This window comes from Exophiala dermatitidis, assembly GCF_000230625.1.
Source record: "Exophiala dermatitidis NIH/UT8656 unplaced genomic scaffold supercont1.7, whole genome shotgun sequence".
NCBI classification, from domain to species: domain Eukaryota; kingdom Fungi; phylum Ascomycota; class Eurotiomycetes; order Chaetothyriales; family Herpotrichiellaceae; genus Exophiala; species Exophiala dermatitidis.
In genome coordinates this window covers 2,119,993-2,146,650 of record NW_008751652.1, presented here as the reverse complement: position 1 = coordinate 2,146,650, position 26,658 = coordinate 2,119,993, and the positions used below count along the sequence as shown (strand labels likewise).

At 52.1% G+C, this 26,658-nt stretch overlaps 9 protein-coding genes across 9 annotated transcripts; 4 read left to right on the top strand and 5 right to left on the bottom strand.

Annotated features, from left to right (window-relative positions):
- Positions 1-1,037: 1,037 nt before the first annotated feature.
- HMPREF1120_08568 (2-dehydropantoate 2-reductase) lies at positions 1,038-2,117 on the top strand (the record flags this gene model as incomplete). Its single annotated transcript, XM_009162828.1, has 1 exon — positions 1,038-2,117. The coding sequence occupies one exon, from the start codon at positions 1,038-1,040 to the stop codon at positions 2,115-2,117; it is 1,080 nt and encodes a 359-aa protein (XP_009161076.1).
- Positions 2,099-4,525, bottom strand: HMPREF1120_08567 (uncharacterized protein). Its single transcript, XM_009162827.1, has one exon. It carries the CDS (start codon positions 2,928-2,930, stop codon positions 2,433-2,435), a length of 498 nt encoding a protein of 165 aa, XP_009161075.1. The 5' UTR covers positions 2,931-4,525; the 3' UTR covers positions 2,099-2,432.
- HMPREF1120_08565 (uncharacterized protein) lies at positions 3,972-8,572 on the top strand. Its single transcript, XM_009162825.1, has one exon. The coding sequence runs from the start codon at positions 5,244-5,246 to the stop codon at positions 6,825-6,827; it is 1,584 nt and encodes a 527-aa protein (XP_009161073.1). The 5' UTR covers positions 3,972-5,243; the 3' UTR covers positions 6,828-8,572.
- Positions 6,784-7,911, bottom strand: HMPREF1120_08566 (toxin biosynthesis ketoreductase). The gene has a single exon (XM_009162826.1). It carries the CDS (start codon positions 7,739-7,741, stop codon positions 6,923-6,925), a length of 819 nt encoding a protein of 272 aa, XP_009161074.1. The 5' UTR covers positions 7,742-7,911; the 3' UTR covers positions 6,784-6,922.
- On the bottom strand, positions 8,310-12,587 carry HMPREF1120_08564 (uncharacterized protein). The gene is made up of 3 exons (XM_009162824.1): positions 10,823-12,587; positions 8,938-10,755; positions 8,310-8,811 (listed from the first exon to the last, which is right to left on the bottom strand). Exons 1-3 carry the CDS (start codon positions 11,069-11,071, stop codon positions 8,635-8,637), a joined length of 2,244 nt encoding a protein of 747 aa, XP_009161072.1. The 5' UTR covers positions 11,072-12,587; the 3' UTR covers positions 8,310-8,634.
- On the top strand, positions 12,236-18,479 carry HMPREF1120_08563 (ethanolaminephosphotransferase). The gene has a single exon (XM_009162823.1). The coding sequence runs from the start codon at positions 12,932-12,934 to the stop codon at positions 15,530-15,532; it is 2,601 nt and encodes an 866-aa protein (XP_009161071.1). The 5' UTR covers positions 12,236-12,931; the 3' UTR covers positions 15,533-18,479.
- HMPREF1120_08562 (phenol 2-monooxygenase) lies at positions 15,035-18,637 on the bottom strand. The gene is made up of 4 exons (XM_009162822.1): positions 16,428-18,637; positions 16,106-16,280; positions 15,898-16,014; positions 15,035-15,823 (listed from the first exon to the last, which is right to left on the bottom strand). The coding sequence occupies exons 1-4, from the start codon at positions 17,886-17,888 to the stop codon at positions 15,690-15,692; spliced, it is 1,887 nt and encodes a 628-aa protein (XP_009161070.1). The 5' UTR covers positions 17,889-18,637; the 3' UTR covers positions 15,035-15,689.
- Positions 18,638-19,100: 463 nt separating this feature from the next.
- On the bottom strand, positions 19,101-22,536 carry HMPREF1120_08561 (uncharacterized protein). The gene is made up of 4 exons (XM_009162821.1): positions 21,871-22,536; positions 21,668-21,814; positions 21,081-21,617; positions 19,101-21,010 (listed from the first exon to the last, which is right to left on the bottom strand). Exons 1-4 carry the CDS (start codon positions 22,091-22,093, stop codon positions 20,118-20,120), a joined length of 1,800 nt encoding a protein of 599 aa, XP_009161069.1. The 5' UTR covers positions 22,094-22,536; the 3' UTR covers positions 19,101-20,117.
- Positions 22,537-23,591: 1,055 nt separating this feature from the next.
- Positions 23,592-25,908, top strand: HMPREF1120_08560 (uncharacterized protein; the record flags this gene model as incomplete). Its single annotated transcript, XM_009162820.1, has 3 exons — positions 23,592-23,667; positions 23,733-25,465; positions 25,561-25,908. 3 exons carry the CDS (start codon positions 23,592-23,594, stop codon positions 25,906-25,908), a joined length of 2,157 nt encoding a protein of 718 aa, XP_009161068.1.
- Positions 25,909-26,658: the final 750 nt, after the last annotated feature.

Sequence of the window (26,658 nt, the reverse complement as noted above, 5' to 3'; positions counted from 1 at the left end):
GGACTCTGGATCTGGAATGCTGAGAACATCCTGTGACCTCCACTCTCATCGCTATTTCTCTTTGACCATTTGCGTCCGCGCATCTTGCAAGTCCTTCGCATTGATTTTGAGTACCACCATACCATCCACCAAACCTCCCGTGCTGAGTCCCAATTTGCGGTTCTAATGGACTTATATCGACGAGATGTCTCATGGCCCTCTTACATCGACTGAAGGCCGACTTGGTCTCCTAAGCAACGAGGAGAGACTGAGTCTCGATGGCCTTGTCCGTGATAAGATGGAACATGTTGCGAGGGACTCGCTCGACGTACTATAGTGTGGACATTTTGGGTGGACCTCTGACGCCCTTCTGTGTTAATGTGGAGAGTCTGCCCCGAACACAATATGGAGTATACGTGATTGTACCCCGCGGGACTCGGGCCGAGATTGATATGACCATTATTAATATGAACAATTGTGATCGTGGTTCCCTCCCAGTCGGCCGGACAAGGCTGGCCCGGGCATTTGAGGGTTTGGGTATGCTCGCAAGGCTACCACGACCGCTGCAATAATGATGCTATGGACGAACAACGAGCAGCGATTCCTTTCAGTTGGCCAACAAACCCAATTGACTTGTGTAGCGGGTGAATGTAGAGGCGTGACATACAAATGCAGTGTCGCCGAGGTCCTCGAATTAATTGTTTCCCCGATTGGCCCAATGGCCAATGAGATTGTGGCTGATCAGGGCTGGGGGCGGGCATCTCCTCGGAATCACCTTCTCTGGCGCTGCGACGGAGGAACGCGACGATGGAGAGGAGCTGGGGTCGGTTCAAGTTGGCTCATCGAGATAGAATTGGACAATCGTTTCTGCGAAAAGAGCTACCAAAAAGGTTAGGATCAGAGACGCTGGTTCTGGGCACGGGCAATTTGTCATCTGAAATCCTACGCATTCACGCGGTTTGCTTCACTTGCCATTACAGATCCGACTTCTTTTCACCCATCCTCCATTCCCATTAGGAGCGTACTAGAACCAAGAATCCCAAAGACTCCAAATCAAAATGCCAGACCAAAAGAAAGCGCGTGTTCTGCTCGTCGGCAGCGGCGGCATCGGAACAATGACGGCGCTGAACCTCGAACGCGGCGGTCTCGCAACAGTCACAGCGGTCCTGAGATCAAACTACTCTGTTGTGCGCGAGAAGGGATTCAGCATCGACTCCATGGACCACGGACAATTTTCGAGCTGGCGCCCCACGGAGATTTTGAACGCCGTTCCCGACGTGATAGCGACCAAGACGCCACCATTCGACTACATTATCGTGACGACCAAGAACGTCCCCGACGTCCCACCTCCAGTGGTTGAACTGATCCGACCAGCCGTGACGCCAGGCCACTCTGTGATCGTGCTGATTCAGAACGGCCTCAACATCGAGAAACCGATCCTAGAGGCATTCCCCGAGAACATTTGTCTTTCGGGCGTGTCTTTGATGGGCGCGGACGAGTTGCAACCAGGCCACATCCTCGAGAACGATCCAGACAGACTGTTCGTGGGGCCCTTTTTCTCCTATGCTATCGACACGCAGAAACAGATTGCGGCCGCGCAGGACTTTGTGCGCATCTACTCTGCCTCTGGCAAGGTGCAGTGCAGCTACGATGCGAATGTCTTGTTTGTGAGATGGCGCAAGCTCATGTACAATGCTGTCTGGAACCCGATTTGTGCACTTACGGATCAGGATACGGGGCGGTTCAGGCTGTTTTCGGGTCCAGATGATGATACGGATCCGCATAGCCAGCTTAATTTGCTGGTTAGACCGGCTATGAATGAGATCAGAGCGGCGGCTAAGGCGGCTGCTGATGTCGATTTGCCGGAGTCGTTGGTGGAGACGATAATTACTTGTGATCCGATTGATATCTTTTGTGCGCCGAGTATGTTGCAGGATAGACGCAAGAATCGATATATTGAGCATGAGAATATCCTCGGGGAAGCTCTTAGAGAGGGTGAAAAGGCTGGTGTGGCTATGCCGACTATTCGTTCGCTGTATGGGTTGTGCAAGGCTATTCAGTGGCGGACTAAGGAGTTGAATGGCTTGGTTGATGTGCAGAAGTTGTTGGAGGAAAGGAACAAGAAGACTTCTTCTTAGAAAGGTAGTTTAGGACTAGACAGTTAGACAGATAAATGCAATGTGAGGACTCTCGTGCACGTATTGTGTTGGCGTCAGGACGACACTGCCATTATGTTGTTTGCTCACCACTGCATGCTCTTGGTGTATTCAGAGTGTCGGAAGGCTCAGCTGTGTGCACAGTATCAGGCGAGCGGACCATCCGTCTACGTATATTTGCTCAGGTGAACAGATATGAACTGCTCTCTCAGCTATGACATTTCCTTCCACCACACAAGAGAAGAGATCTGTTTGACAGTGTCATATATGTGAAAGAAAATGGAGCGCCATGTCACTTTATTCGCCGCCCATTGTGCCCCAAATTCTTCGGACGTTGTTATATCTAACGGCGCCGTAGAAGAGAGAACCACATGGCCGTGCGCCTGTCCCAGTGGATCGTCGTTTGCTGGGGTTCCCTCCATCCCCTGGTGCCTCCATGTCCATCTCTCCTGAGGCTTCTTGGCTCCAGAGTCCCGCCCCCAGCTCACCTTTATGCTTTATTATTGGGTCCGGCGTTGTCTCTGGCGAACCTCTCCTTGCCACTTTCAGCTGAATCTTCTCCAGGTTGGCTTTTGGCCGGGTCGGTACTCCAAGCACTGCAGGTGCAGGGCAAATGAGGTTGACGTCGACCTGGGGACTGAGATGAAGATTGAGACGGACTGGGAGAGGCGGCCGCCTGCAGTATAACCACTGCCACCAACAGCTTGCTGCTCTGTCTTTGTCTTTGGCCGGTTCGGTGTTGATTGCGTTGGTTGCGGCAACCCTCCCCTGGATGCAAAGTCTCAACACACGCATGCACTGCGCAATGCGAAACTCGGAGGGAGATGACCCCTTTCTCGCAACCAGTCAGTAGGCAGGCGCGGGATGGAATTGAGAGAGGTGGTGGTCCTTAAATACATGAATGCGTGAATGCGTCGCCATTCTGAGAGAGGTCCCTATAGTGTCCTGTAAATTCAAGGGACAGTACGAGTTGGGCATCCGTTTTTGAGTTAGAGTGATCTACGTCGGCAGCCAACTCACCTCTAAGCGTTAACACAACTGATCCAGTTCTTTTACTGGCGCAGAATCAGACAATGGGCGTTGACTCCGGTAACCCTCTCGCCGCATCCTGAGATGCAATCCGCTCGACCTTTGTTTCTGGTCGAGGTGACGTGTTCGCGGGAGGCTCAGCAGGGAGAGAGGCAAAGCAAGGGTTGGGGCTGGCGATCTCGGATCGGTCTCACCGAGTTCGAAGTGATGACTGTCTCAAAGAAGCGCCATCCGTTCGCGTCTCGCCTCATTTGCTGCGGTAACTAACTTCCTCCTCGGGCAGGAAGTTATGATTCAGTTCCATCTGTTCCGTACTTCGGGGACTCCCTGAGCAAGAAGACAAGCTTGGCTCCGGACATCGAGTACCACTCATGAACATGTCCTGACCTTGCCCAGTTTGATCTGGATATGGGCACAATTCCAACATAAGGACTTAATTCAACCAGCGGTTGTGAGGGATAGAAACATTGCAAGGAATTCATGTTGGTAGAGTGGCAGCAGGGCACCATGAAACCCGGGGGCTGACGGAAGAGGAGAAACATGGATCAAGACTCCTGTGGCATGTTCTGGTACAAGGATCAGCTTATCGGCGCTGATGTTGCCAGCACTTGTATTTATAGCCGCTCGGAATCAGCTTAAGCGAGGATAAATTCGTGTACCAGGCTTGCGGCTAGGAAAATAGAGTGATAGAAACATGACGGTGATCCAGCTCGAAATGGCACATCGACCGAAGCTCACAGCTTAGCGCGGCCCTTACTTTGTATGCACACTTGTTATAGTAGTATTGTAGTTCATGAGACCATTGCGAAAAGACATTCGATTGCCGACAGTTGTGCTTCGACAGACCTCCAGTCGACATTGTGTTCTGCTTAGGCAACGCATACCAGAATAACAAGACTTTGCTGGATATGAGCACGCCTTCTCTCGACGTGCGTCCGGCGTCTGGATACTGGGTTGGGTCCCATAGTGGCTCAAGGCCGGGATCATGGACCGCTTCGTCGCGGAGGGGCCCTCCGTGCCGAAAACCGTCAAATCTCGGAACCCAAAACGGGCAGCAAGGTGCCAAAATCGACGTCTGCTCAGTATCTCGCAGAGTGATACTGGTCAACTCCGGAATTCCGGCATGACCAGCTCTGGTACAGCTTGATCACACCTGTCATCTCGACATCTGCCATGGTGACACCAGGCCGGACATCGCAGCACCAAACTCCAACCTTCGGGTCAGCACCGAAGCCAAAAGCTGATGAGATTGTGTTTCAGGGCCTAATCAAAGTGTTCGATCAGACCAGTCTTCGCAGGCCACTCCTTAGCCTTGAAGCAGGAAGCGGCCATTTCCCTTGCAGAGGCGATCAGGAGAAGAGGATACCAGCGGACAAGCCGTCGTCTAAATTGAGACTGCAAGTTTCATTAGCACGACTTAGGTACACACTGGTAGGCCCCGTGCATACGAAATGGACCACTGAAGATGAGAATAGCAAGAAGGCTGATGGATCCGTTTGTCCCTTGTCTCGGGTACGATCCGACTGGAGTCAAGTCAATCAGAGGGAAACAGTGGACTTGAACTTGAAGCGAATGACAGCCATGCCAATCAATGCGATGGTGACAGTGAGGGAAATTCTCCCATTGGTATTTGATGCGGTAAGTGGAGGAGATGGAGGTTGAAATCCGCAGACGGCGTCTGAGCTTTTCAGACCTTTTGCTTTTGCCTGCGCCAAAGTGAGACGCCAAATTTGGCGAACCACTTGAAGTTTGACTCAATTGCAACGCTGCCAGAGACCACAACTTGAACCCTGCTGCTACTATTCTCGGGCTCTACTGGATTCACTGCCAATGTTACTGCTGCACGGCTCATCAGACATCGGATCCTGATCCTCCTTGCACCGGAATGGCGTACAGGCTCCTCCAGGACCCATACAGCCCTACTCTAACGGGGTCTTCACTCTCCCAAGGATCGGTTGTCTTAGTCCCATCTTCGAGGTAAGAAGTACTCCTTATTGCAGCCATGTCTGCGTTCGTTCCTTTCTGCAGCCGCTGCTCTCGTCTGGCTGAAGAAGAGAAGCGTTTGTATTTTACGCCGCGATGGCGTTTACTCTGCCCCGAGGTTGGTCGCCGGGAAGACTTCTGATCGCCTTCCTCGTGCTTGTGTCGCTACTTGCGTTCCGATCATATTACCTTGCCTTCCACGGAAGTTCCGAGTTCAATGACTATTCGTACGACTGGTGGAAGGGAAACGAACTAGACGGCTCCATTACTGTGAGCGACGATGGCCTCGAGCATAGCCAGAACAGTGCAGAAGATCACGGCTTCATCCCAGAGATTCCCGACTTTACCGACCCCGTCAATCAGACATCTACCGGCCCGTCTCCTGCCTCCAGTTCCTCTTTCGCGTCCGCCGTTCCAGCGTGTCGTCGGCTTCCGGGAGCAGACAAAGTCGTTGTTATGGTCAAAACCGGTGCTACCGAGGCGCTCGCCCGTATACCAGAACAAATTGTTACCCTTGCCGACTGCGTCCCAAAGTTGATGATCTTCTCGGACATGGAACAAGAGATAGGGGAATTCCACCTGATTGACGCGCTGGACGAGGTGTCTCAAGAGTACAAGGATAGTCACGAAGATTTCGAATTCTACAAGGAGATCCATGAACTACATGCTGCCCACGGCGACCTGAGTACGCTTGGGTCTGCTAAAGGCTGGGATCTAGATAAATGGAAAAACATCCCTATGCTTCACAAGGCATACACGAAATACCCAGATGCAGATTGGTATGTCACCATTGACGCGGACACGTATCTTGGCTGGACAAATCTGTTGCTCTTCTTGGACCGGCTGGACCCGAATGAGCCATTCTATGCAGGAGCCATCAACTTTTATGGTCCCGTAACATTCGCTCATGGCGGCACGGGTTACGTCTTGTCTCGAAACGCCGTTGAAAGATTCGAAAGCATTCGCACGCCGGAAAGGATCGCAGACTGGGAAAAGGAAACCTCGACAATCTGCTGCGGAGATGTCATGCTTTCTGTCGCCATGAGCGCTGCCGGTGTCAATGTTAGCGGTGTCTGGCCCATGTTTCAAGGTGATGCGCCCGCCGATTTTGGATGGAACGAACGTCTATGGTGCACTCCGGCCATCACTTGGCACCATATACACTCGTATGACATCGAAGCGCTTTGGCAGTTCGAAAGAGAGTGGATCAACAAGACTTGGGATGACAACCGTCCAGGTGCAAAACCGTACCTGTTTGCAGATTTGTTCGATTACTTTGTCCAGGACTTTATTGCCCACGACAAGAAAAATTGGGATAACAAATCTGGGGAAAAGATCTTCACCAGACCTCATCCTGACCACGTCCCAGAGAACACCGACTGGGACTGGAAGAGCGATGAGGAAAAGCAAGAGCTGTGGGATAGTCTCTCGGAATCAGAAAAGGCAGCAACAGGGTCTATTGAGGCATGCCGTGCAGCTTGTGAAGCTGAGCCCCAATGCTTACAATTTTCATGGCATCCCGGCACATGCAAATTAGATCGTTCCGTCAGGCTGGGTCATGCAGTCGAAGCAGAACAAGAGACCATGTCTGGCTGGAATCTGGATCACATCGAACGATTCAAGAAATTGAAGGATCGGGAACATTGCGAGATTAAATGGGATATCGACTATCCTGACTGATGATGTTTTTTGCTCCCTACGCCGGGCAACCTCAGATGCTCCTCGGACGACCATTTCCTCTGCGAGGTTCTTCAGCTTCCTTCGCTCCAACTGCTTCACCACGGTATAACCTCTCCTTTCCAGTCGCGAAACCCACCACTAGTTTCCTTGGTTGCCGTGTCGATCAACGCCAGCAACCCCTCGGTCACCTTGTCTAGCGGCATGAACTGGTCTGCTAACTGTGGATTTGCCTTCAGCGCGGCCTGAAGGACGCTGGAAAAGTCCCGCATCAGATCCGTCGACACAGGACCTGGTGTGAACAGCTCGATGATGAGGTCCGGATAGTCCACACTGAGTTTCCGAATAGTATGGTTCAGCGCGGCCTTGCTCAACCCATAGGGCACAGTCTGAGCTGCGTGAAACTGAGGCAGGCGCTCGGTAGAACCGATGGCGGAACTGATGGCGATGAACTTCGCCGGTGGTTCCCCTTTCTCGTGGCCACCTTTTTCCTCGATATCAGTTTTACCACCCCGCTGCATGAGAGGCAGGCATGCTCTGAACAGACGCAACGGCCCGATGGTGTTGACGGTGACATGCTTGAGGATTTCTTCCGGGGGAGTCTCAACTGTGGGTCCGCGCCAGCCTAAGACCCCCGCATTGGCAATCACCACGTCAAGGCGGGCAATGCCGTGATCCCGCTGGGCTATAGCCACCGCATTCTCTGCTGCATGGTGATCGGTCGCATCATAAGGGAGGACGATGAGCTTGGCCGTCGTTCCTGCTGCCGCCGATCGCAGCGATTTGACGGTTTTGTCTTCAGGATTGCGGACCAGCGCGATGAGAGTGGTGTTGGGCCGAGAAAGGATATGCTCAGCTAATCCTCGTCCGATGCCGCGGTTGGCACCGGTAATGAGGTATGTTGTCGTGCTTGTCATGGCGACGCATGTGCCACTGTATGGATGTTGTGTGTTTGTTTAAACGATTGGACGTTGTGATGGTCGGACAATCAGCTGGCTGTTGATTTCTTTCCTCGAGCGAACACTGAGCTTGGGCACGGGATTCCAGCTGTCCCCTCCTGGGGCTTTTTATACGCTCGATAGATTGCCAGAGGCTACCCGACCGGGGCATGAGCGTCCGCACAAGCAGATGAAACAGACCTGGCATCATGCAAGGCTTTGGCTTAACTCCGGTTCGTTGGCATATTTCCGCATGGTCGAGGTTGGTTGCTCTTTTCGAATGATGGGCACACTTCTTGCCAGACCCAAATCAGTTTGCACATCGATCGACCGACCCATTGGACCATGGTTAAGTGGCTGTAACGCCGCCGCCAGACGTGTCCGTTAAAGTCTCCTATCATGGGGATACTTGGCCAATTTGGTTTATGCAGCCTCATTTCCTGCATATAACATTCACAACGCACAGTCGGTGAACGTTGTGCAATCTACAGTGTCCTTCAGCAGAGATGGACTGGGCTTAAGTCCGTCATAACTCCGTCACCCAGTGTACCTATGACAGAGTCCGGGTCCAGATAGGGGAAGACCTATGGAAAACGTTCCTTGACTTGTGCCGTCGAACCTATACTGTCGACATTCGAGGCAGTGCATCGGTTTTTGCGGGTTCTCATTCGTGGCCGAACAACGTCGGCCCCAACAGACGCCGCGTCTAGTTTATATAGGGATTACATTACTGGCTTGGAATCCTTAAGTCATATTATAGATATATACACATTACCACCAACACACAAAAAGAGCATTACTCGCAGGACATGTCATACTAGTAACAGGTGCTATTCCACGTGCCAGATGTCCAAGTAGACATAGAAAAATCGTCACAACGTTCGTCGAATAGGATTGGAAAAGGCGCGGTTGCCGAGATGATTGCGCTTGCGTAGGCCGGAATCGATTTGGTCGATAGGACCACGGTTGGTAAAAGCATCCCACGATGTGCAAAGATTGTTCACGTTCGAGGGAATATGGAATGCCGACGGAATGAGTTCGGGGTGTTCCTGTTGGTGAAAAAGACATTGTAATTAGTCTGCCGAAGATAGTTCACAGAACAAACTGAGTGGCTGTAAAACTGATGCTGCGAAGACGAAGCTTGCTTTTGGAAAAGCTCGGAACCCAACACTTACCAAGATATTGATATACAATCCACCACTGACGTGCCAAGCGATATGACAATGAAAAGGCCAGACGCCCGGGTTGTCGGCGTCGACTTGAATGGCCATATATCCATCCGGCTGAAGCATCTGCACGTCCCGACGGGTCGGGTTGGACGGGTTGACGACGGATCCATCCCAAGTTCCGAGGCCTTCACTCAACACGAACATGTTGTGGCCGTGGATGTGCATCGGATGCGCGATGGGAGACTCGTTGTTGACGACAATAACGAAACTCTGGTTGCTACCGAAGTCGTACATGTTCCATTCGGGGTCGTAGGGGTGCGAATCGTTTCCGGCGGCCGCGAGCATAAGCACGGGGTCGTTGTAGTCGACGCGGAAGCTGGAGCCGTCCATGGTCCATAGGAAGTGGCCTGTCGAGTTGATTTCGAAGTTGAGCGCCACGTTGACTGTTGGTACGGCTGCTGCTGCTGCTGCTGATGTGGTGCTATTGTCATTGCTTGACGCGGGGGGTGTGATTGGGTAGAACGGGACGGTCGTGTCGAGCGCGTCGTTGCCGCAGCTCGTGTCGTCGATGGGCCAGGCCGACGAGGTCGGCTCTGCTGTGGTATTGGCGTCTTGGTAGTAGATGATGGCCAAGCCGTCGGGCTGCGTGGTGGCAGAACACAAAGAGCTGATGGTCGATCGCATCCAGACAAGGTCAGAGCTGGATCCATTTGCCTGGACAATCACGTCGGCGCGCTGGCCGATGCCCAGTGTCACAACGTTAGTGGTGTATGGCTCGATGGGGACCAAGTCGTAAGCCATGACGGTCAGGGCGTGGTTATCGATGCTGAACCGCTGGATACCTTCAGCGCCTGCGTTGATCAGTCGGAGGCGATATGACTGACCCGAGGTGAAGCCGAACTTTGACAAGCCTGCGTTAGGAGTGCATGTCGTGTCATTGCTTACTAGAGAGCAGTCGTAGACGCCCTTGCCGTTGATGAGGTTGTTGACGGAGGTCGGGGCGACAAGCGTAAGGTCTGTGCCCATGACCTCTTCGACAATCGTGTAGTAGTCCTCGTGGTAATAGTCCGTCAGCAGAATAGGACCGAGATCCTCGTCGTACTCGGCGTTAAGTGGACCGTGGATGATCATGGGCCCAAGAATGCCGCCGGCATACTGCGCCGAGTAGTGCGAATGGTACCACGTCGTTCCGTACAGAGCGGCGTTGAACGAGTAGGTGAACGTCTGTCCGGGAGCAATGGGACATTGAGTGATGCCCGGCACGCCGTCCTCGTAGGGCGTACCTTTCTGCAACATGCCGTGCCAGTGGAGCGCAGTCCCTTCCTCTGGCCCCGTGATGCTGTTGGTCACAGTGACTTGGATGGTGTCGCCCCAGTTCGCTTCGATGGTAGGTCCCGGAAAGGCGCCATTGACGAGGAGCACGCTACGCTCAACCCCGTCAGGAGCTATCGTGCCTCGCGAAATGACAAAGTCGTATGACCGAACCACGCCCGTCGACGGCGCCCCCTTGTACGGATTCGTGTTACTGGCCGTTCGATTTCCCCAGGGCGGACTGCCCGACGGTGATCCTCCATGGTTATGATCGCCGGAGGAGGAATGGCCGATCCAAAGAGGGTATTTGGGGGCGTCAAAGGTGCCGAGCAATGATTGGCCGTTGGTCTCGCTCTGGGGTAAGGCATTGTTCCCGAGCGAAGAACCTGAGGTTGGTTTGGGAAACCCTGATGTCGGAAGATTTGACGGAAACACGATGGTTGATAGCGATGCTGGTAAACTGGCTGTTCCGATGATGGGTGGCCCCGAGTAGTAGACAGGATTTTGGGAAGACTAAACGAAAGAGAGACCGTAAGTAACAGCGGTCAATTTGTAGGCTGGACCCGACGTCCTTACTTACCACCGTATTAGAGCCATGGCCCGGCCCTGGAGGCCGATGCGACGGGCCTACCGGATGAGGATGAGCTGGCGTTGTTAGAAACAGATGAGGCCTTGAATGGCCAGTAGGATGGAATCCTGCATGTCGTCTCCCTGTCGGTCTGGCTCTAATACCAAAGTCAAAGTCTCCTGGCCCTCGAAAATCAGGGACGGCGTGTATCGAAGCCGCGAATAGCAGGGTAACCCATATAAGGACCGAAGTGACGCCCATTTGTGCAAGTAAAATCTCGTAGATCTGACAACGGTACACTGGAGAAATGCTGAGGGCTTGTGGAAGCCTTTCCAAACGAAAGAACAGGGCGTTTCAAACGAAGGGACGACGTTCACACGTCAAGAGCTGGAAAGAAAATTCAATCACAAAAACAACATACCACATAAATGGAAGTCGGGGAGCTACCAAGCAGGAAGAAACGTGCCGTTTTATTCTGCTCCGCAGATTTGGTTACGTCGTGATGGGCTCCCAGGAGAAACATACCAACCAGGAATACGACTCCCAAGAACCGCCCTTCGTATGAGCCTCGATGTCCAAAGCCACGTCGTCCACAAAAAAAGTGTTTCGGCCGACCGCTTGCCGCTCACCAGTTGACTTCCTGCCGTACTGGAGAGCCGTGGCGCAAAAGTCTCGCGTAATCGGGACGATAAGCTTGCGAGGGCAACCAGGGCCGGCGAGTAGATCCAGGAGATGGAGATTTGTAGGCCCACTTGCGCAGACCGTCGTGGCGGCAAGTGTCATGGTGGGCAAGAGTACGGGTTGTTATCCCATGCTGGAAGCGTTAACGCCCATAAATATCGCTCGAACACTTATGTCAAAGGGGTGTTTTCCACAGTTTCACAGGTCGTGTGCCTGGATCGGCGGTCAGGTACGGGAGTCCTTCATGCATTGCTCAGGAGTGGGAAAAGAACAGCATTCTTTTTTTGCGGCGTTTGTGACCCAACACGAGGAAGCCAAAGCTTAACCCGAAGCTTCGGGCGCTTAGCGCACGGTCTCGACACCTTCATCCATCTTTTCTTTACTTCCCCTCTGGCCGAATCGGTAAATGGTGGAGAAGTACTGGGCTCTTCCAATCTTAGCGAAGAATATTGTTGTTGACGTGTCGAATGACGTGGCTGGCATATAAGATTGACATGACAATGCTCTTGCAGGTGGAAGCTGGGGTAGCAGATCGATAGGAGAGAACTAGGCGTGTTATGGAAGGCTGTTTTTGCATCTTGTGGCGATCTCGATCTTGACTATTCCGTCTCAAGGTTTGTGGCTTGCAAGCCATCAATTTCTCCTGAGCGAACCTCTAATCTGCCGCCCTGTCCACGGTAGCTAGAAGTAGAGTCAGCAAGCCACAAAAAGTTCTTTGCTCGGTTGTGAGATACGGCAAGACAACGCGAGCTTAGTTGCTGCTCGTGGTTTCTGTGAAGTAGAGACGCGCGTGACTTTGTATTTCATTTAATCGCTGGAGTGATGTCTTCGACAGTTACTGGCCCAAAATGCGCAGCTTTTGGTTAGTACTCGACGCTGCAGAAATACCTGGTACGGCGGAACTTTGCTTATCGATAGGGCATTCCCTCTCCCTTTATCGATAGCACACCGCGGACGTCCACTGGCAGTACACAGTACAATGTACACAGTCTTGCAGTCGCGGACACTACTGCAGCACAGCGTTGACCAGCATCTGTCATTCTGTGGATGATCGTCAATGAGTAACAAATAGCTGTCCTCGCGTTGAGGTCTCACAGACGCTGCCCTAGAAGAAACAGAATGATCAAGCCCAGAAACTTATAAACCACGACATCCATAAAATGAGGACAGTTCGAGCCTGACCTGTCGGGATGACTAAGCAGATATGTATCACGTGTGGGGCCACAAGCCAATCACATCGCTGCAGGACATAATGGCCAATCTGTCCCCCTTTTCCAAATGAACCACACCAATGCTGTTCACCGCGTCTACATTCACTTCATTGTCCCAGCAAGCTTCCCTCGTGGACCATGCATGAGTAAGTCTGAATGGCTGCATTCGACTGGAGAAGCTGTTGGTAAGCTGAGGAGGACCGTGCTGTGGCCAGCTGACTAAACCAACATGCACCTTCAAGCATGTGGACGAGCTAGCATTGCCCTGGCCAACATTCTTCTCCTTGCAGCACTCTTGGTTTTTGCGAAAGGGTTCTTCCCCCACAAGGCCTTTCTGCCTGGTCTGGCGACACGGCCTCAAGATCTGGACAATGGGTCCCAATCGGCTCCATTCGACCGGGTCATCTTCATGGTGGTGGACGCGCTACGCAGCGACTTTGTCTATAGCGATGCGTCCAACTTTGCCTTCACTCAAGGCTTGATCAGATCTGGCGCAGCAGTTCCATTCACCGGGCATGCAAGTGCGCCTACCATCACCATGCCACGAGTCAAAGCTATCACGACAGGTTCAGTTCCGAGCTTTGTCGATCTCATTCTCAATTTTGCCGAGTCAGACACGACTTCGACGCTCAAAGATCAAGACTCCTGGTTGGCACAATTGAAGGCACGTGGCGACAAGCTGGTCATGTATGGAGATGACACATGGCTGCGGCTCTTCCCTGACTTCTTCGATCGAGCAGATGGGACTACCAGTTTCTTCGTTTCCGATTTTACAGAAGTGGACAATAATGTGACCAGGCACATTCCCCGCGAGCTGGAACAACAGGACTGGTCTGCCATGACATTGCACTTTCTGGGGCTCGATCATATAGGGCACAAGACCGGACCCAAGGGCCCAAACATGCACGCCAAGCAAGGCGAAATGGATGGCATTGTAAGACAGATTTACACGGCCATGGAAACGAATGAGCATCTCAAATCCTGTTTGCTGGTGGTGCTTGGCGATCACGGCATGAACGAGGGAGGCAACCATGGTGCTTCATCTCCCGGCGAAGTGTCTACTGCACTCACCTTCATCTCGCCAAAGTTCCAATCTGCATTTGAAGGGCAAACCAGTCCGTTCCGGAATGCGATCGACTATAAATACTACCAAGTCATCCAACAATCGGATGTCGTTCCAACATTGGCCGCGCTTCTGGGTTTCCCTATCCCGTTGAACAACCTCGGCGTCATCATCCCACGCCTGCTTGAACTGTGGACAGTCCAACAAGATCAGTACAACCTCCTTTTCGAAAACGCGCAGCAGATACATCGCATTGCACGAGCGACATTTCCAAGCACGTTTGTTGATCGAGCAGACAGTCATCAGGATTGCTCAAAAACCACCGGAGACGATGCGGATATTCTAGCATGCCTGTGGAAGCAGGTCCTGGAAGACCGTGACGCTGACATTGCAAGCAGCTCGTCGATCGCAAATTTGCGAACGTTTTTGTACAAGGCTCAAACGGTCCTTAGCGGTACAGCCAGCAACTATGACCTGGCTAGCATGCGACTCGGCATTGGACTCGGCTTGATTGCGCTCTCCCTATGCCTGCCCAACTTCATCAACGGAATCCAAAAGTACAGCTACGGTAACGAGAGCTTCGCCTTGCTATTGATCATGGCATTGTATGCTGTCACCATGTTTGCCAGCAGCTATGTGGAGGAAGAGCACCAGTTCTGGTATTGGATCCTGGGCGCATGGTTGATCATTCTGTGCTGCAAGGATGGTCGATATGCCGCACCCCCTGCCAACGAAAGTGCCAGATCGGGCGGGTCGTCGATACAAACAGCCCTTGCGTTTTTGCTCTTCGGTGTGGTTCGCCGATGGAGGCAGACCGGCCAAAAGTACGCTGGTGGTCCTGACCTTCTCAGCGAGTTGGTGACACCGTATCCGTGGCTACTCTGGACGCTGGTTGTTCTTACCTATGTTCAACTCACAGTGAACCTTAGTCAGAAGACATCAACGTGGGTGAATGTCAGGCAAATGGGCCTCCTGCCCGTCTTGGTGTCCATTTCGGCTTTCCTGTTCAAGATCGCCTTCACGGCCGCTGATGCGCCCGAGCTTCTGCAGGATTTCCCGCTCTTCGACGCCCTCGTGGGCTTTGTGTCGCGGTATCCTCTGGTGAATCTCGCTAGAGTGGTTTTTATCGGACTCGCACATCTACTCTTATGCGCGATATACTACGAGACACCTTGGAAAAGTGCCCGGCATTTAGCCTCCTTTTTGACGGTATTCCAGGATGTGCTCTCGATTTTTCTTGCTACTCAGTCGCGCACTGTCTATATTCCGCTCTATCTGTTATTCAACCTACAGTTGTCTCTCTTACGGCGCGGGCGGAGATACTCGACCGGCGAAGTCACGATCTTGTCTCTGTTGTTTCAATACTTGTCATTTTTCGCCATGGGTGGCACCAACTCAATTGCTACCATCGATCTTTCAAATGCTTACAACGGGGTCAGTGGCTACAACGTCGTCGCCGTGGGCGTTCTGACGTTTGTGAGCAACTGGGCTGCGTCGATCTGGTGGGCTTTCGCAGTCTGCCAATTACTTGTGGACCCCGAAGGTTTAAACAATGGCCATTCGGGTTTCCTCTTAATGTCCTTGTCAACATTCGCCTGCGTTCACACCATCGCCGTCATGGTCGCTTGCACCGTTCTTCGTGAACACCTGTTCATCTGGACCGTTTTCTCGCCGAAATATCTGTACACAGCCGCTTGGATTGTGGGCCAGCATATTGTCATCAACAGCATAAGCGTTGGAGCATTGCTGTGGCATAGTAGTACTTAAGACAGGGCCATGGTCATCCAGAACAAATCCATGGCTGATGAACCTCACATTTACAAGTCACGTCCAGCACGGAACTCATTCCTGCTACCAGGTCACGGCGTATCCAACTTCCAAACCCGATCGAGGAATGTCTCGGTGTCTGGAAAGCAGCCCAAATTCATACTTTTACCCATTGTTGTGTGCCACTTTCGGGCAATGACTGAGCACCGTTCTGCACTTGCGGCACTACAAAACTGTCGAAGAGCTCGCCAATGCCCTCTGTATCATCAATCGGAATCACTTTCGAAACATCTGTACCGCGAGTCGAGATTGAGTCAGCCAGTGCAACAAATGGACAGACAACACAATCTCCTTTCTGTGCTTACATTGATCAGGGCGGACAATAACAGTGGCGCCGACATCCGGGTCTACGCCGTACTTTTCATAAGCGTGGCCGTGACCCGAGTTATAGCTCTCGTCATCGACAAAGGCCTTATGCAGGTCTATATATTACACACAGAAGCATCGAGTCAGCTCTTGTCACATTTCCAGATGTGGATTTTACTTTGTCTCAAGGACAGCCTGCTTACTTACCTCGAGCTTTCCACTTTCCCGTAACAGGCCAGAAGAATGCTGGTATGTCTTCCTGTTCAAGTTTGATCCTCTCGCCTGAGAAGACGACGATAGGTTCGATGAAGCTGTCGATATCGGCCGTGGGCGCAGTATACTTCCGCACAGGCCCTGTCGGGGAGTCCAAGTACTCGGCAATCTAGCACAGAATGCATCAGACGTTAGTGATAACAATCATACAATGCCAGAGACCGGGGATTCCCAGATAAGCCACAGTTCGTCCGACTTGGAAGCTTTTGTGCTGGGTGAAGTGGTCAAAAATACACTCCCTCGCTCGCTCACTCACCTTGTGCAGCCGTTCCAGAGTGTTCGGGTCACCAATTTTGCCCGCGAAGAAAATAACCCTCCATCGCCCATCCGCAGTGAGCGCTCTGACCAAAGGCATAGCTTTTGCATCGCAAAATCTTACCACTTGAGCATTAGGAAACCTCATACCAACAACAACACCCTGGGCCAGTTCGTGCCTGCTGCGTGCGGACGAAGTAAGAGGCGAATCCTCATATTTTGCCGTCAAACCAGCAGTATAGCGACCGGACTTGATAAACCCTTCACTGAAATGCTCGGGAGTCCAATCAGAAGACGACGATGCATCACTCTTCTTCTTCGAAAACAATTTGGTGAACCACCTATCAAAATCAATCAGATCCGCAGCAGTCTTGCCACGCTCGAGATTGTACGTGGTCAACAAGCTCGGCAATGCTTTTCCCGTCAAAATCATCCCCAGCTTCCAGCCAATATTATACCCATCCTGCAAACTGACATTCATGCCCTGGCCGGCCTTGGGGGAATGAGTGTGAAAAGCATCGCCAGTCAGAAAAATTCGATTGTCCTTTGTGAAATGGTCCGCCAACCTTTGGCCGATACAGTAACACGACCACCATGCTGTCTCGGCGATTTCCATCTCAAAAGGAGAAAACACCTGCCTGGCTTTCTCATGCAGATCTTCCAATTCGACATCCTGCACATTGGTCCCCGTGGGGAACTCAATGTAGAATCGAACCATCCATCCTCCTTCCCGGGGGATGACTAGGATCGTACCCGCGTTGGAATGGATCGTGGCTTTGCGTCGAATATCCGGGAAATTCGTCCGTGGATACACGTCCATGACGCCCCATACTGCATCTGTGGTGTCGCCGACCATTTTGTATCCGAGTGATTTGCGAACCATACTATGGGCGCCGTCACATCCGAGAACATATTTCGCACGGAACCGCTCTTCTTTGCCGTTTTTCTCTGCGATGACTGTACATGGATAATCGGCGGCGGCGTCGACACCATTATCAACAGCCACACTCTTAACGGTATACCCATACTCCACGTCCCTCGCACCAATGCCGCGCATCTTATCCAGCATCAATCCATTGATCCGGGCCTGGTTAAGAATCACATGCGGCTGATGACTCAGTCCCGGCTGTGTATCGGCCGTCCGACTCGTACGATATAGCTTGCCAGTCGGGTCGTTTGGGTTCACCGCCCAGAACGCCACTTCGAGAACGTGGTATGCCTCACGCAACAGATCTTCCGACATGCCGAACGACTCGAAGACTTCCACCGTTCGACACTGGACCCCGTCCGCTTGGCCCATGGTCATGGGTCCGGATCGCCGCTCGAGAATCTTGACGGAGGAGACGCCGTAAATGGCTAGCCAGAGGGCTGCGCAGAGTCCTGCACTGCCCGAGCCGCAGATTAAGACGTCCACGGACTGGTCTTGTGCTTGTTCGTGTTCGTGTTCTGAGCTTTGGGCCATTATTTTGAAAGATGAGGACCTTTGAAAACCTCACTCGGGGGAAAGAAGACCGATGATTCAACGACTTTGGCTGATCCAAGGAAGGTGGAAGGTCAAGTGGACAGCTAGCAGTGCCGAGCGAGTCGAGCTGTGTCTTGTTTGTTGTGTTCAGATGCAACTTGTTTGTTGTGTGGGAGAGTAACAGGTATGGTATGGTATACCTTTGAGCCCAAAAGGTACCTTTCCCTTTCAGTCCCTGGGATTGGAATCGATAATATGATACCCTTTCGGCGGTCTCGTCCCTCGTTTGATGGTAGATGATGGCAGATAGATGATGACGATGTTGTTCCGCTGCTGACTGATGTTGATGTCGATGTATGCAGATAAATAGATCCTGTAGAGATATATGGCGGCAGGCTGGTGCTGATGCTTTTCTTGTCCAGACAAACCACCACTTGACCCGGCGAGGCGTGAACAAACCCAGACTACCTTTTCCGTTCTCCTAAGTCCTCTTGTTCTCAGCTCTCGGCCCTTTCGATTTCCTAGGGAGTCGTACAACAAACAAGCAAACAGAACAGAAGAGCAGCGTCGTTCGATTTCAACAACTAGTTAACTAGTCATACGTTATCTTGTCCTGTTAACAAGGCGAGGCCAGGCTCGCCGTTCTATTAACCGTACAGTACAATGGGACGAAGAAGCCGATCTATCCCCTCGGTAGTGGGCCAATAATAATAATAACCACAGTAAAGTGAATCGGACGTCCACCGCGGCAGCGCGACAAACGAGTCGGGAAATGGATACGGCACTGGCCATCTTATAAGGCGTCGGATTTACCCCCAGCAAGCCCAGGGAGCCCGTCTCCGCCCCGTTTGTTGACTACCTAGGTACGTACATACGTTTTATTTACCCCGGGTGTTCACTCACCCCGCGGACCCCATACCTAGGCACATATGGGATGGAGTGACTTGACTACGTACCACAGATACAGTCGAACAGTAGTAGTACAGCAATTGTACATACAGTAGAATCACACTTCCAATGCAGTCACCTATCGTACATACAAGCCGCAAACCTTTACCGTCGCTCAATACGCCGGGGAAATCATGGACCGGAAAAAGCTACTGCACTGTAACAAACAACCTGTGCTTCTCCGGAATTCGTTCCACTCCGGTGCAGTCTGCAGGTTCACTTCAAGTAGAATTCAACTGAACTGCTTTACCAGCAGTAGGCACGGATGTTTATAGCACAGTAGTAAGTAGTATATAACAGTAAGAGTGGTCAGTCTGACTCAGTCAAAGGTTGGTTCTCCCTTATCCGGTGACTGCAGTGGGGGTACAATACAAGGAATGATATGAACGTGATGCGGTCTGTTGATATAGAATATATGTAGTACAGTACAGTACATAATAGCACACCTCCACCCTTCGTTTGCTAGGTACAGTACAGTACCTAGTGGTTCTTCTGCTTAATCGTGCGTACGGGAGCCGGATCTGCAGTACGGCATTTGCAGTGTTGTGAAACGTATTATTGTATAACGTAAAGGGAACTCTTCTGGAGAGGTGGTCGACGTGTTGGTGTCCTCCTTCATGATGTTGACATGACATCAGGATATTATTGTTGAGCCATGCACACATGCTGGGTGAAGATATGCTGGGTCAACATATAACCATTCCCGCAGCGGCCTGTGTCAATCGCTCTCAAGCCGATAATTACCAGCAACGCCATGGCGGCAAGTCTAGGTGCTCCTAGTATTGGACCCTAACAAAGTAGCCTTCGCTGGTTAATTGAGTTTGAGTCCGCTGATTGGATGAACATGAACAGGGTCCGAGTCGGGCGTTGCAAACCATTCATCATGGGTGTCTGGCACCTTCAACGACGAAATGATGGGCCATTATCCTGCAAAGGAGGTGGAATACTGAGCTGGATCTCACGATGATGGCCGACAAACGGCATGGTTATGCCGTGGCGTGACTCCAAACACTTCTCGTCGTCCCGTATCCACCAATAATTCTCGTAAAGGCTGCGGACCCTCGGGCATCGTTGCGCCCAAACGTCCGCATGATACCCCGAGAGCTCCAATGCGGATCCCAATTCCCGGAGATTGTGTACCAGCCAACAAGATTCAGCCTTGTCTCGTCTCGCATGCTCGTCGTCGGGAGTGCGACCTTTCAGATAAGGGAGACATGTAACCAGGGAGCTTGAACAGCGAGTCTGCAAGGCAGGAAGCTTGATAAGCCCTAGGTGGGATTCTCACGGAGTGCGCGATCCAGACGCCTTGACAGACACAGAGGCTGAGTTCACATGGGGAGACACCACGATAACAGGAGGAAGTTGCCCAACGGGGATATTTGAGCTAGAGGTGGCCAAATAGTCCCCATGAGTGTGACCATGATATGCCGTCACTGGCACCTGGAGAGTGTCCCGCCGCTGTTGCGGTCCAGACCCAGTTGGGCTGGCACACGGGTCGGAAAGAGCCGGTTCAGTCCGTGAAGGGCCCGATTGTGGCACAGTATCTGAATCAAGTGGGGGAAATGGTGGTAAGGAGTCCGGGGACTGTGGCGACAGAGGTGACTGTGCCCTATCCGCTGCCGCGCTACAATCGACACCAATGTCGGGGGGAACTCTAGAGCGTCCGCGAAGCATAGGAGAGCTCTGAAACCGTGTAATCTCTCCATAATGCGAATTTCGTGCTGGCTCTCCCGGAACCCAAGGGTAACCCTGTGCTTCGCCATTTTTGAACTCGGAGTCGTCAAAGCGGCGATGTGCGGTTCCCACATAACGAGCGACCGCTTGCAACACGCTAGCCACTTTGCGTCTGCTGCCGGCGTCATGCTGAAGTGGATTGCCATTTCTCTCCAAAGTTTGGTCCATGGTAACGCAAGTGGTGTCCTTTCCCCGGTCGATGCTTGCATTTGTCCCAATATGCGCGAGGCTATGGTGTAGGTTTTGGCCATCTTCAGTTGCAGTGGAATTTACAGGACTCCGGAACCGGCCGGGACTGACTCCCCTTTCCGAGCAGGTACATTGTCTTGAAGTAATAGTCTGGTTGACTCCAGCGGTCGCAGCGTCAAGCTTTTTGTCAAAAAGTACAAAGAGCGATCCTAAAACTGCGAGAGCCGTACCAGCGATTGGAGCCCATTGGCCTGTCAACAGCATCGATCAATCAGCCAACTGTGACAATCAGCAGGACCATGAAGAAAGCAGCCCACCTACCAATGCTGGCTATAGGTTCAGTCTGATATAGTATTTGAGGGCTGAAAAAGTTCAACTCGCCTGTAACAAGTATTGCGAGTACGGCAGCACCGATAACAGGAATCTGTACAGCCCACAAGAACTCGGTAATCTTCTCGTTGATTTGCCTCATCTTCTCAATCGTGGCGCCGTTAGTTCCGGAGATCAGTTCATTGGTTTCTTCTTGTTTGTTTCGATCGGGAAATGTTCTCTTGTAATTGAGCTCAAGGATCTCCTTCCACATTGATATTATGGAGAGAATGGGAGGTATACAGCAAGCGGCTGCGAGAAGAGTTGCCGTGCCAAACGTCAATTTGTCTGGGGCTGGGATAACGTATATGTTGTTGGCCGAACCACCTCGCATAGGAGAGTGTGGCCCCGCATCGACAGTGCATGTGAGGCCGCACTGACTTTTATACTGAAACTTGCCGGCGTCAGGAGAAAGGACGTTGCCAAAATCATCGCGTGGACAATCAGTGACATTGCTCCGGAAGAATTCCACTGTCAAGCTTAGGAGCCCTAGTTTGAGTCAGAAGCAGTCGCACAAATAGTTCCCGCCAGTCGCTCACCGGCAAGAATGAGTCCAGTCCACAAAAAGATGAGATTTCGGCCAGTGTCATTGAAGTACGTCCGAGACAGCCTGACCGTCACCGGGGCGGCCAATATCCCGATGGAACACAGCTGGAAGGCCCCGAAGACATCCATATCGACAGCATCTGAGTTGAGCTCGTCAGAAACGATCAGGGACTGATGTCTGCCATGAGGAACGTACGATCAACGTGAACTGCCGCAAGGACGATGCCGTGGAGAGCGGCGACGGCTGGAAACAAGAGAGCTGCCGCCACACAGGCTTTCCGCAGCCAAACTATCTTCTGGGCAAAGACGCATGCGGCGATGAGGGCGTAATATAAGGCCCTCGAGCCTGGGCCGTACTGGCCAGAGAGTGGCCACGCACATACAACCTTCAAAGTATCATCGGTAGTGTTCGTAGCCATAGAGGCTTTCAAGAATAAAGAGCAACGCCGGCAACGCTGAAATAAGTGCGGGCATGACCTCCTTCCTTAATAAGTAAGGGAGTATGGTGGGCAAGGTGGGAAAGATATTAGTCTCGCATGACAGGAAAATACTAAGAGCCAAGAGTCACCAATATAGAGGATATCCGGTGCTATTTGCTTGAGAGCACGGTGATACGAAGAGCTGGGGGAAGAAGGCAGAAAGTACTTTCGGCAGCACGAGGTGCTGAGGCTGAGCTACCAACTGGCGTCGTGGCTTTCGAGCCATCCCATCTGGATGTGAGGCTCAAGGCTAGGCGTCCCGGATGACATATCATATTGCTGCAACAGCACAGGTGCATGTGCCTAAGAATCTTTGGCAGGGTTAATGGCAGGTTGTGTGTTGTAGATAAGAGTGATGGAGGAGGACGGACGGGGGAGGGGAGGTCAACCATCATGAGAACGGGCAGCTCATAATGCCTAGGTGAGTGCCAATAAATGAGAGGCCAATGGGAGGCCTTGGATTTGGGTTTGGATAGACACCATGCGCTAGTCTTCTCCTGAACTAGTTCGCCAACGCTGGAGATCATGTGAGCGCTCACCGGTTTGGCTGATTGCCTGATCTAAACCTATTCGGGATGCTTTCGAAAAGGAGCAGGTGCACAGGTGCTGGAGTAGTGACAACACGGATCTGCCTCCCTGCAGTCGTAGGTACCATTGCTCAGTGCCGCCTCTCAAGCTTATCGTCAAGAATTTCTCAGACCTAAGGTACAGTATAGTTGCTCTCCGCAGAGTACACTTCGAATTCATATCTGCAACAGGCGGTGTAGCACAATACGAACGGACCAGAACCAGGCCGTTCAGAGGTGCGCCACGATGCACCCACGGCCTGGTAGCGTCGTGGTATGCGGTGCGCCTATCGTTGCACGAAGGACCTTAGATGATGATGTTCAATTGGCTGGAAATGGCACCTACTGCATTTCGAGCTCCTGCTCCTCGTTCGTCTGGATGCCCTGCCCTCAGCCCTCCAATGTACACCATGCATGCTCCTGGCAATGCTCATCATACGGGCTGTGATCCCGAGAGCGAACATTGCACTGCCTCAATCCCGCATGTGTCAATGGGCTGATTTGCTTTGAAAGGTTTCTTCTGACATGCACGTGGGACAACAGCTTCCTCCATGTCAAAACTTCCACAAAAGGTCGGCTGACCCCTCCCCCAGCTCGACACGATTCACAGTCCATCTCGGTTTTCATTGAAGCGACCTCAGATTGCTCTATTCGTGGGCCTTCCAGGTCCTGTCGAACTTGGGTGCCCATGGCCGTTGCCAGGCCGCAGGACAGAACAGCGCGACGAGCCTTTGCGCCAGATCTTCCCAAATGCAGTTGCTGCTAAGAGCCGACAATCTATGACCGTGTTGACTTCCGAAAATTGCACTTGAAGCCAGCATCAGGCAGGCCAGACTGACACTATCAAGACTTCGTTGCTGCATCTCATCAAAATGGAAGATACCCTAGACACCAGCCAGATAAAATCATGGCGTTCAATCGTCACGCTCATAGTATTCATCCTCACCAGTAAGTACGGGTCGAATCCACTTGGGCAGTCATAACTCTTGGGACTGACCTTTTTGACTCTATAGACATTACAGTTTTGTTCCCTTTTAAAGTCCCGCTATATATCCCGAGACCGGTTTCCACAGCTGTTCTCGGCATGCTCAGTAACTGCCGCGTGATATCCCCCAGGCCGAAACAATCTCGACGTGTTAAAACGGGCTCCCATCCTTGCACGGTCGACCGGTATGTGCGCCTGGAGTTTCCCATGAATTTTGTGACCGCACCATTGGTTGCCGACCTCTTCCTGCTTGCGATCTCGGCGATCGGGCGTCAAGAGGTGCACGACGGGACGGTAGGATCGAACAACATCTCCCCCCTCGACATCATGGCCTTTTTCCTCACCCTGGCATATATCGCCATTTCCATCGATGCTTCAGGCTTGATTAGGTACCTGGCGTTCCAGGTGCTCAAGAAAGGTGGCAAAGTCGGGCATTGGCTCTTCTTCTACCTCTACACCTTCTTCTTTTGCTTGGGCACCTTCATTGGAAACGACCCTATCATCCTATCTGGTACAGCATTCCTGGCTTATATGACTCGGGTCTCCAAGAATATCATGCACCCAAGGGCGTGGATCGTCAGTCAGTTTGCGGTGGCAAACACCGCCTCTGCCATCCTTGTCTCTTCCAATCCAACCAACCTCGTGCTAGCTGGCGCCTTCAAGATCAAATTCATCACCTACACAGCCAATATGATTGTGCCAGTCGTTGTCACAGCCATCGTGCTCTTTCCGTTCCTGTTGTATGTCGTCTTTGCCGATAGCCGTCTCATTCCCGTATCGATTCAGATGCGCGACCTCCCTAATAATTTAAAAGGACGCGAGCGGCGCAATCCCAATATCCCTTACGCACGGGGGATTACGGAGGAAGAAGATCAGACAGCCGCCAATGCCGAAAAGGGCGAGATTCTTTTGCTCGAAGAGATTATGAATCCTTTCCTCGACAAAAAGGGCGCAGCATTCGGAGCCTTGATAATGGCTGTGACGCTTATCACCCTATTAGCACTGAACGCGGCCAGCCAGAGCCAGGGCGAGTATCCTGTGTTCTGGGTGACGTTGCCAGCTGCTTGCATCATGTTCTGCTGGGACGTCACTTTCGGGTTCATGAACCGAAAGATAACACGCAAGCTCGCTCGGCAGACTCTCTGGGAATCTGAAGCTGATAGATCCAAGCCCGCCGCCAGTGGAGATGAGATGAATGAGAAGGGGATTGCTTCGGTGCAAGAAGAGTGGGTAGAAACGTCAAATCACCAAAAAAGCGTGCAGGTGCATTCGTCGGGCGCTGGAGAGTCTCGCCATGGTTCTGCTGGGCACGAGGATTGGAAGGCAGATACAGACAAGATCAAGTCTGGCGGTGTAATTCCAGCGTCGAGAATACCGACACTCACATCCCTGACGCTTACTGGCTCTGGACAGGCAGAGTCAGACAATGGCCCACTCGATACGAAGCCGATAGGGCAGGTGGACGTGGAGCGAAGCCTCTCTGAAAGCGAGCAACGGAGACGTGAGAGGCCGACGCTCGTTTCTCTTGTCTCGGATGGGCATCGCTGGTGCCAGGAGACCCTTCCGACAGTCACGGCTGTGGTGGCACATTTGCCATTTATGCTTGTGCCATTTGCCTTCTCCATGTTCGTCCTCGTGCAGGCATTGGTCACCAGGGGATGGGTGCCTGTGTTCGCTCACGGATGGGATCACTGGGTGAACAAGACTGGAACCATTGGTAGCATCGGCGGCATGGGTCTTCTCTCGGTCATTCTTTGCAACGTAAGTCTCTGTCGTGTCTGCTGCTCCAAGCACCGTCCGCTGCTGGTAGCTTGGGGTCACTAAGCTAACATTGGCCTTGTTCCGCTCGTGCATAGTTTGCCGGCACAAACATCGGCAGCACAATCCTGCTTTCTCGTGTCATTCAGGCATGGCAAGAGATCCACGTCGCCAATGGAACTCCCCTCAGTAACCGGACATTCTGGGCGACCGTGTATAGTATGGCGCTTGGTGTCAACTTTGGCGCGTACAGTATGGCATTCAGCGCATCGTTGGCCGGGCTACTTTGGAGAGACATACTGGCGAGAAAACACATCAACGTGAGCAGACTCGAGTTTGCCTGGTGGAACGTTCCCATCATCGCCCTCGCAATGGGTGTCGGTTGTGCCGTCCTTGTCGCGGAGGTGTACGTCGTCAGAGATGACTCGCCATATCATCCAGGATGAAACTGGCCAAACAATCCGGCACGGAAAGCAGCTGTCCATCTCTGCAAACTTTGACGCACCTGCTACCTTGTTCCATTCCGCCGTTGAGAAACTATAACACAGGTTAACGCGTTGGTTCTCACGTACAGGTGCCCAGGTGCCCAGGTGCCCGAGGACAGAAGGACCCCAAGAATGGGAAACGTACAATGCATATCTCAGCGATGTTGGGATTTCCCTCCTTGTGACCGAGCTATGAAGCACAGAGATCAAGGAGATGATCCTGTGTTCCTCCGAACAGTAAATGGTTCAACTTTGGCCATCAACCACGGACCGTTTATGTCCGGAGCCCAGTAGCAACGCTTTCCGATTCGAGGTGCTCTCACTGTCTCCAACAAAAGTTCGATGCATGACAAGGAGAAGAAGCTAAAGGCGAACTCGAGGCGTTGACAAGGATCGGTAGTGCAGCGTCCAGCGGGCTTCGAGCTGGACAGGCTGGATCCAGCTACAGTTGGCGAAATCGCGCCCGCATCCTACATCGGTGATAAACGCTCCAAAACAGCGTTGGGACACATAACAATTCATACTTGATATCCGAATCACTTCGGTGGATGTATTCCCTGAGAGAGGAGTAATTCTATGAGCAGTGGTGATAGACCCATAGATTTTGATGGGAGCTCCAAACTACAGCAGTTGTATAGTCAAAAAGAAAAGACGACCTCCGGACCCTAAAGTTGACGTCAATTTTAACTTATATTCCGGCAACCAATTGAC

Excerpts from the sequence above, each read along its gene's own strand:
- HMPREF1120_08567 (XM_009162827.1), bottom strand. The coding sequence starts at position 2,930 with ATGCGTGTGTTGAGACTTTGCATCCAGGGGAGGGTTGCCGCAACCAAC.
- HMPREF1120_08565 (XM_009162825.1), top strand. The coding sequence starts at position 5,244 with ATGGCGTTTACTCTGCCCCGAGGTTGGTCGCCGGGAAGACTTCTGATC.
- HMPREF1120_08566 (XM_009162826.1), bottom strand. The coding sequence starts at position 7,741 with ATGACAAGCACGACAACATACCTCATTACCGGTGCCAACCGCGGCATC.
- HMPREF1120_08564 (XM_009162824.1), bottom strand. The coding sequence starts at position 11,071 with ATGGGCGTCACTTCGGTCCTTATATGGGTTACCCTGCTATTCGCGGCT. Across the intron at positions 10,756-10,822 it reads GCCATGGCTCTAATACGGTG|TCTTCCCAAAATCCTGTCTA; the intron begins GTAAGTAAGGAC and ends TCTTTCGTTTAG. Across the intron at positions 8,812-8,937 it reads GATTGTATATCAATATCTTG|GAACACCCCGAACTCATTCC; the intron begins GTAAGTGTTGGG and ends TTTCACCAACAG.
- HMPREF1120_08563 (XM_009162823.1), top strand. The coding sequence starts at position 12,932 with ATGCACCTTCAAGCATGTGGACGAGCTAGCATTGCCCTGGCCAACATT.
- HMPREF1120_08562 (XM_009162822.1), bottom strand. The coding sequence starts at position 17,888 with ATGGCCCAAAGCTCAGAACACGAACACGAACAAGCACAAGACCAGTCC. Across the intron at positions 16,015-16,105 it reads GGGAAAGTGGAAAGCTCGAG|ACCTGCATAAGGCCTTTGTC; the intron begins GTAAGTAAGCAG and ends TGTAATATATAG. Across the intron at positions 15,824-15,897 it reads TATTGTCCGCCCTGATCAAT|ATGTTTCGAAAGTGATTCCG; the intron begins GTAAGCACAGAA and ends CTCGCGGTACAG.
- HMPREF1120_08561 (XM_009162821.1), bottom strand. The coding sequence starts at position 22,093 with ATGGCTACGAACACTACCGATGATACTTTGAAGGTTGTATGTGCGTGG. Across the intron at positions 21,815-21,870 it reads TGCGGCAGTTCACGTTGATC|ATGCTGTCGATATGGATGTC; the intron begins GTACGTTCCTCA and ends AGCTCAACTCAG. Across the intron at positions 21,011-21,080 it reads TGAACCTATAGCCAGCATTG|GCCAATGGGCTCCAATCGCT; the intron begins GTAGGTGGGCTG and ends TGCTGTTGACAG.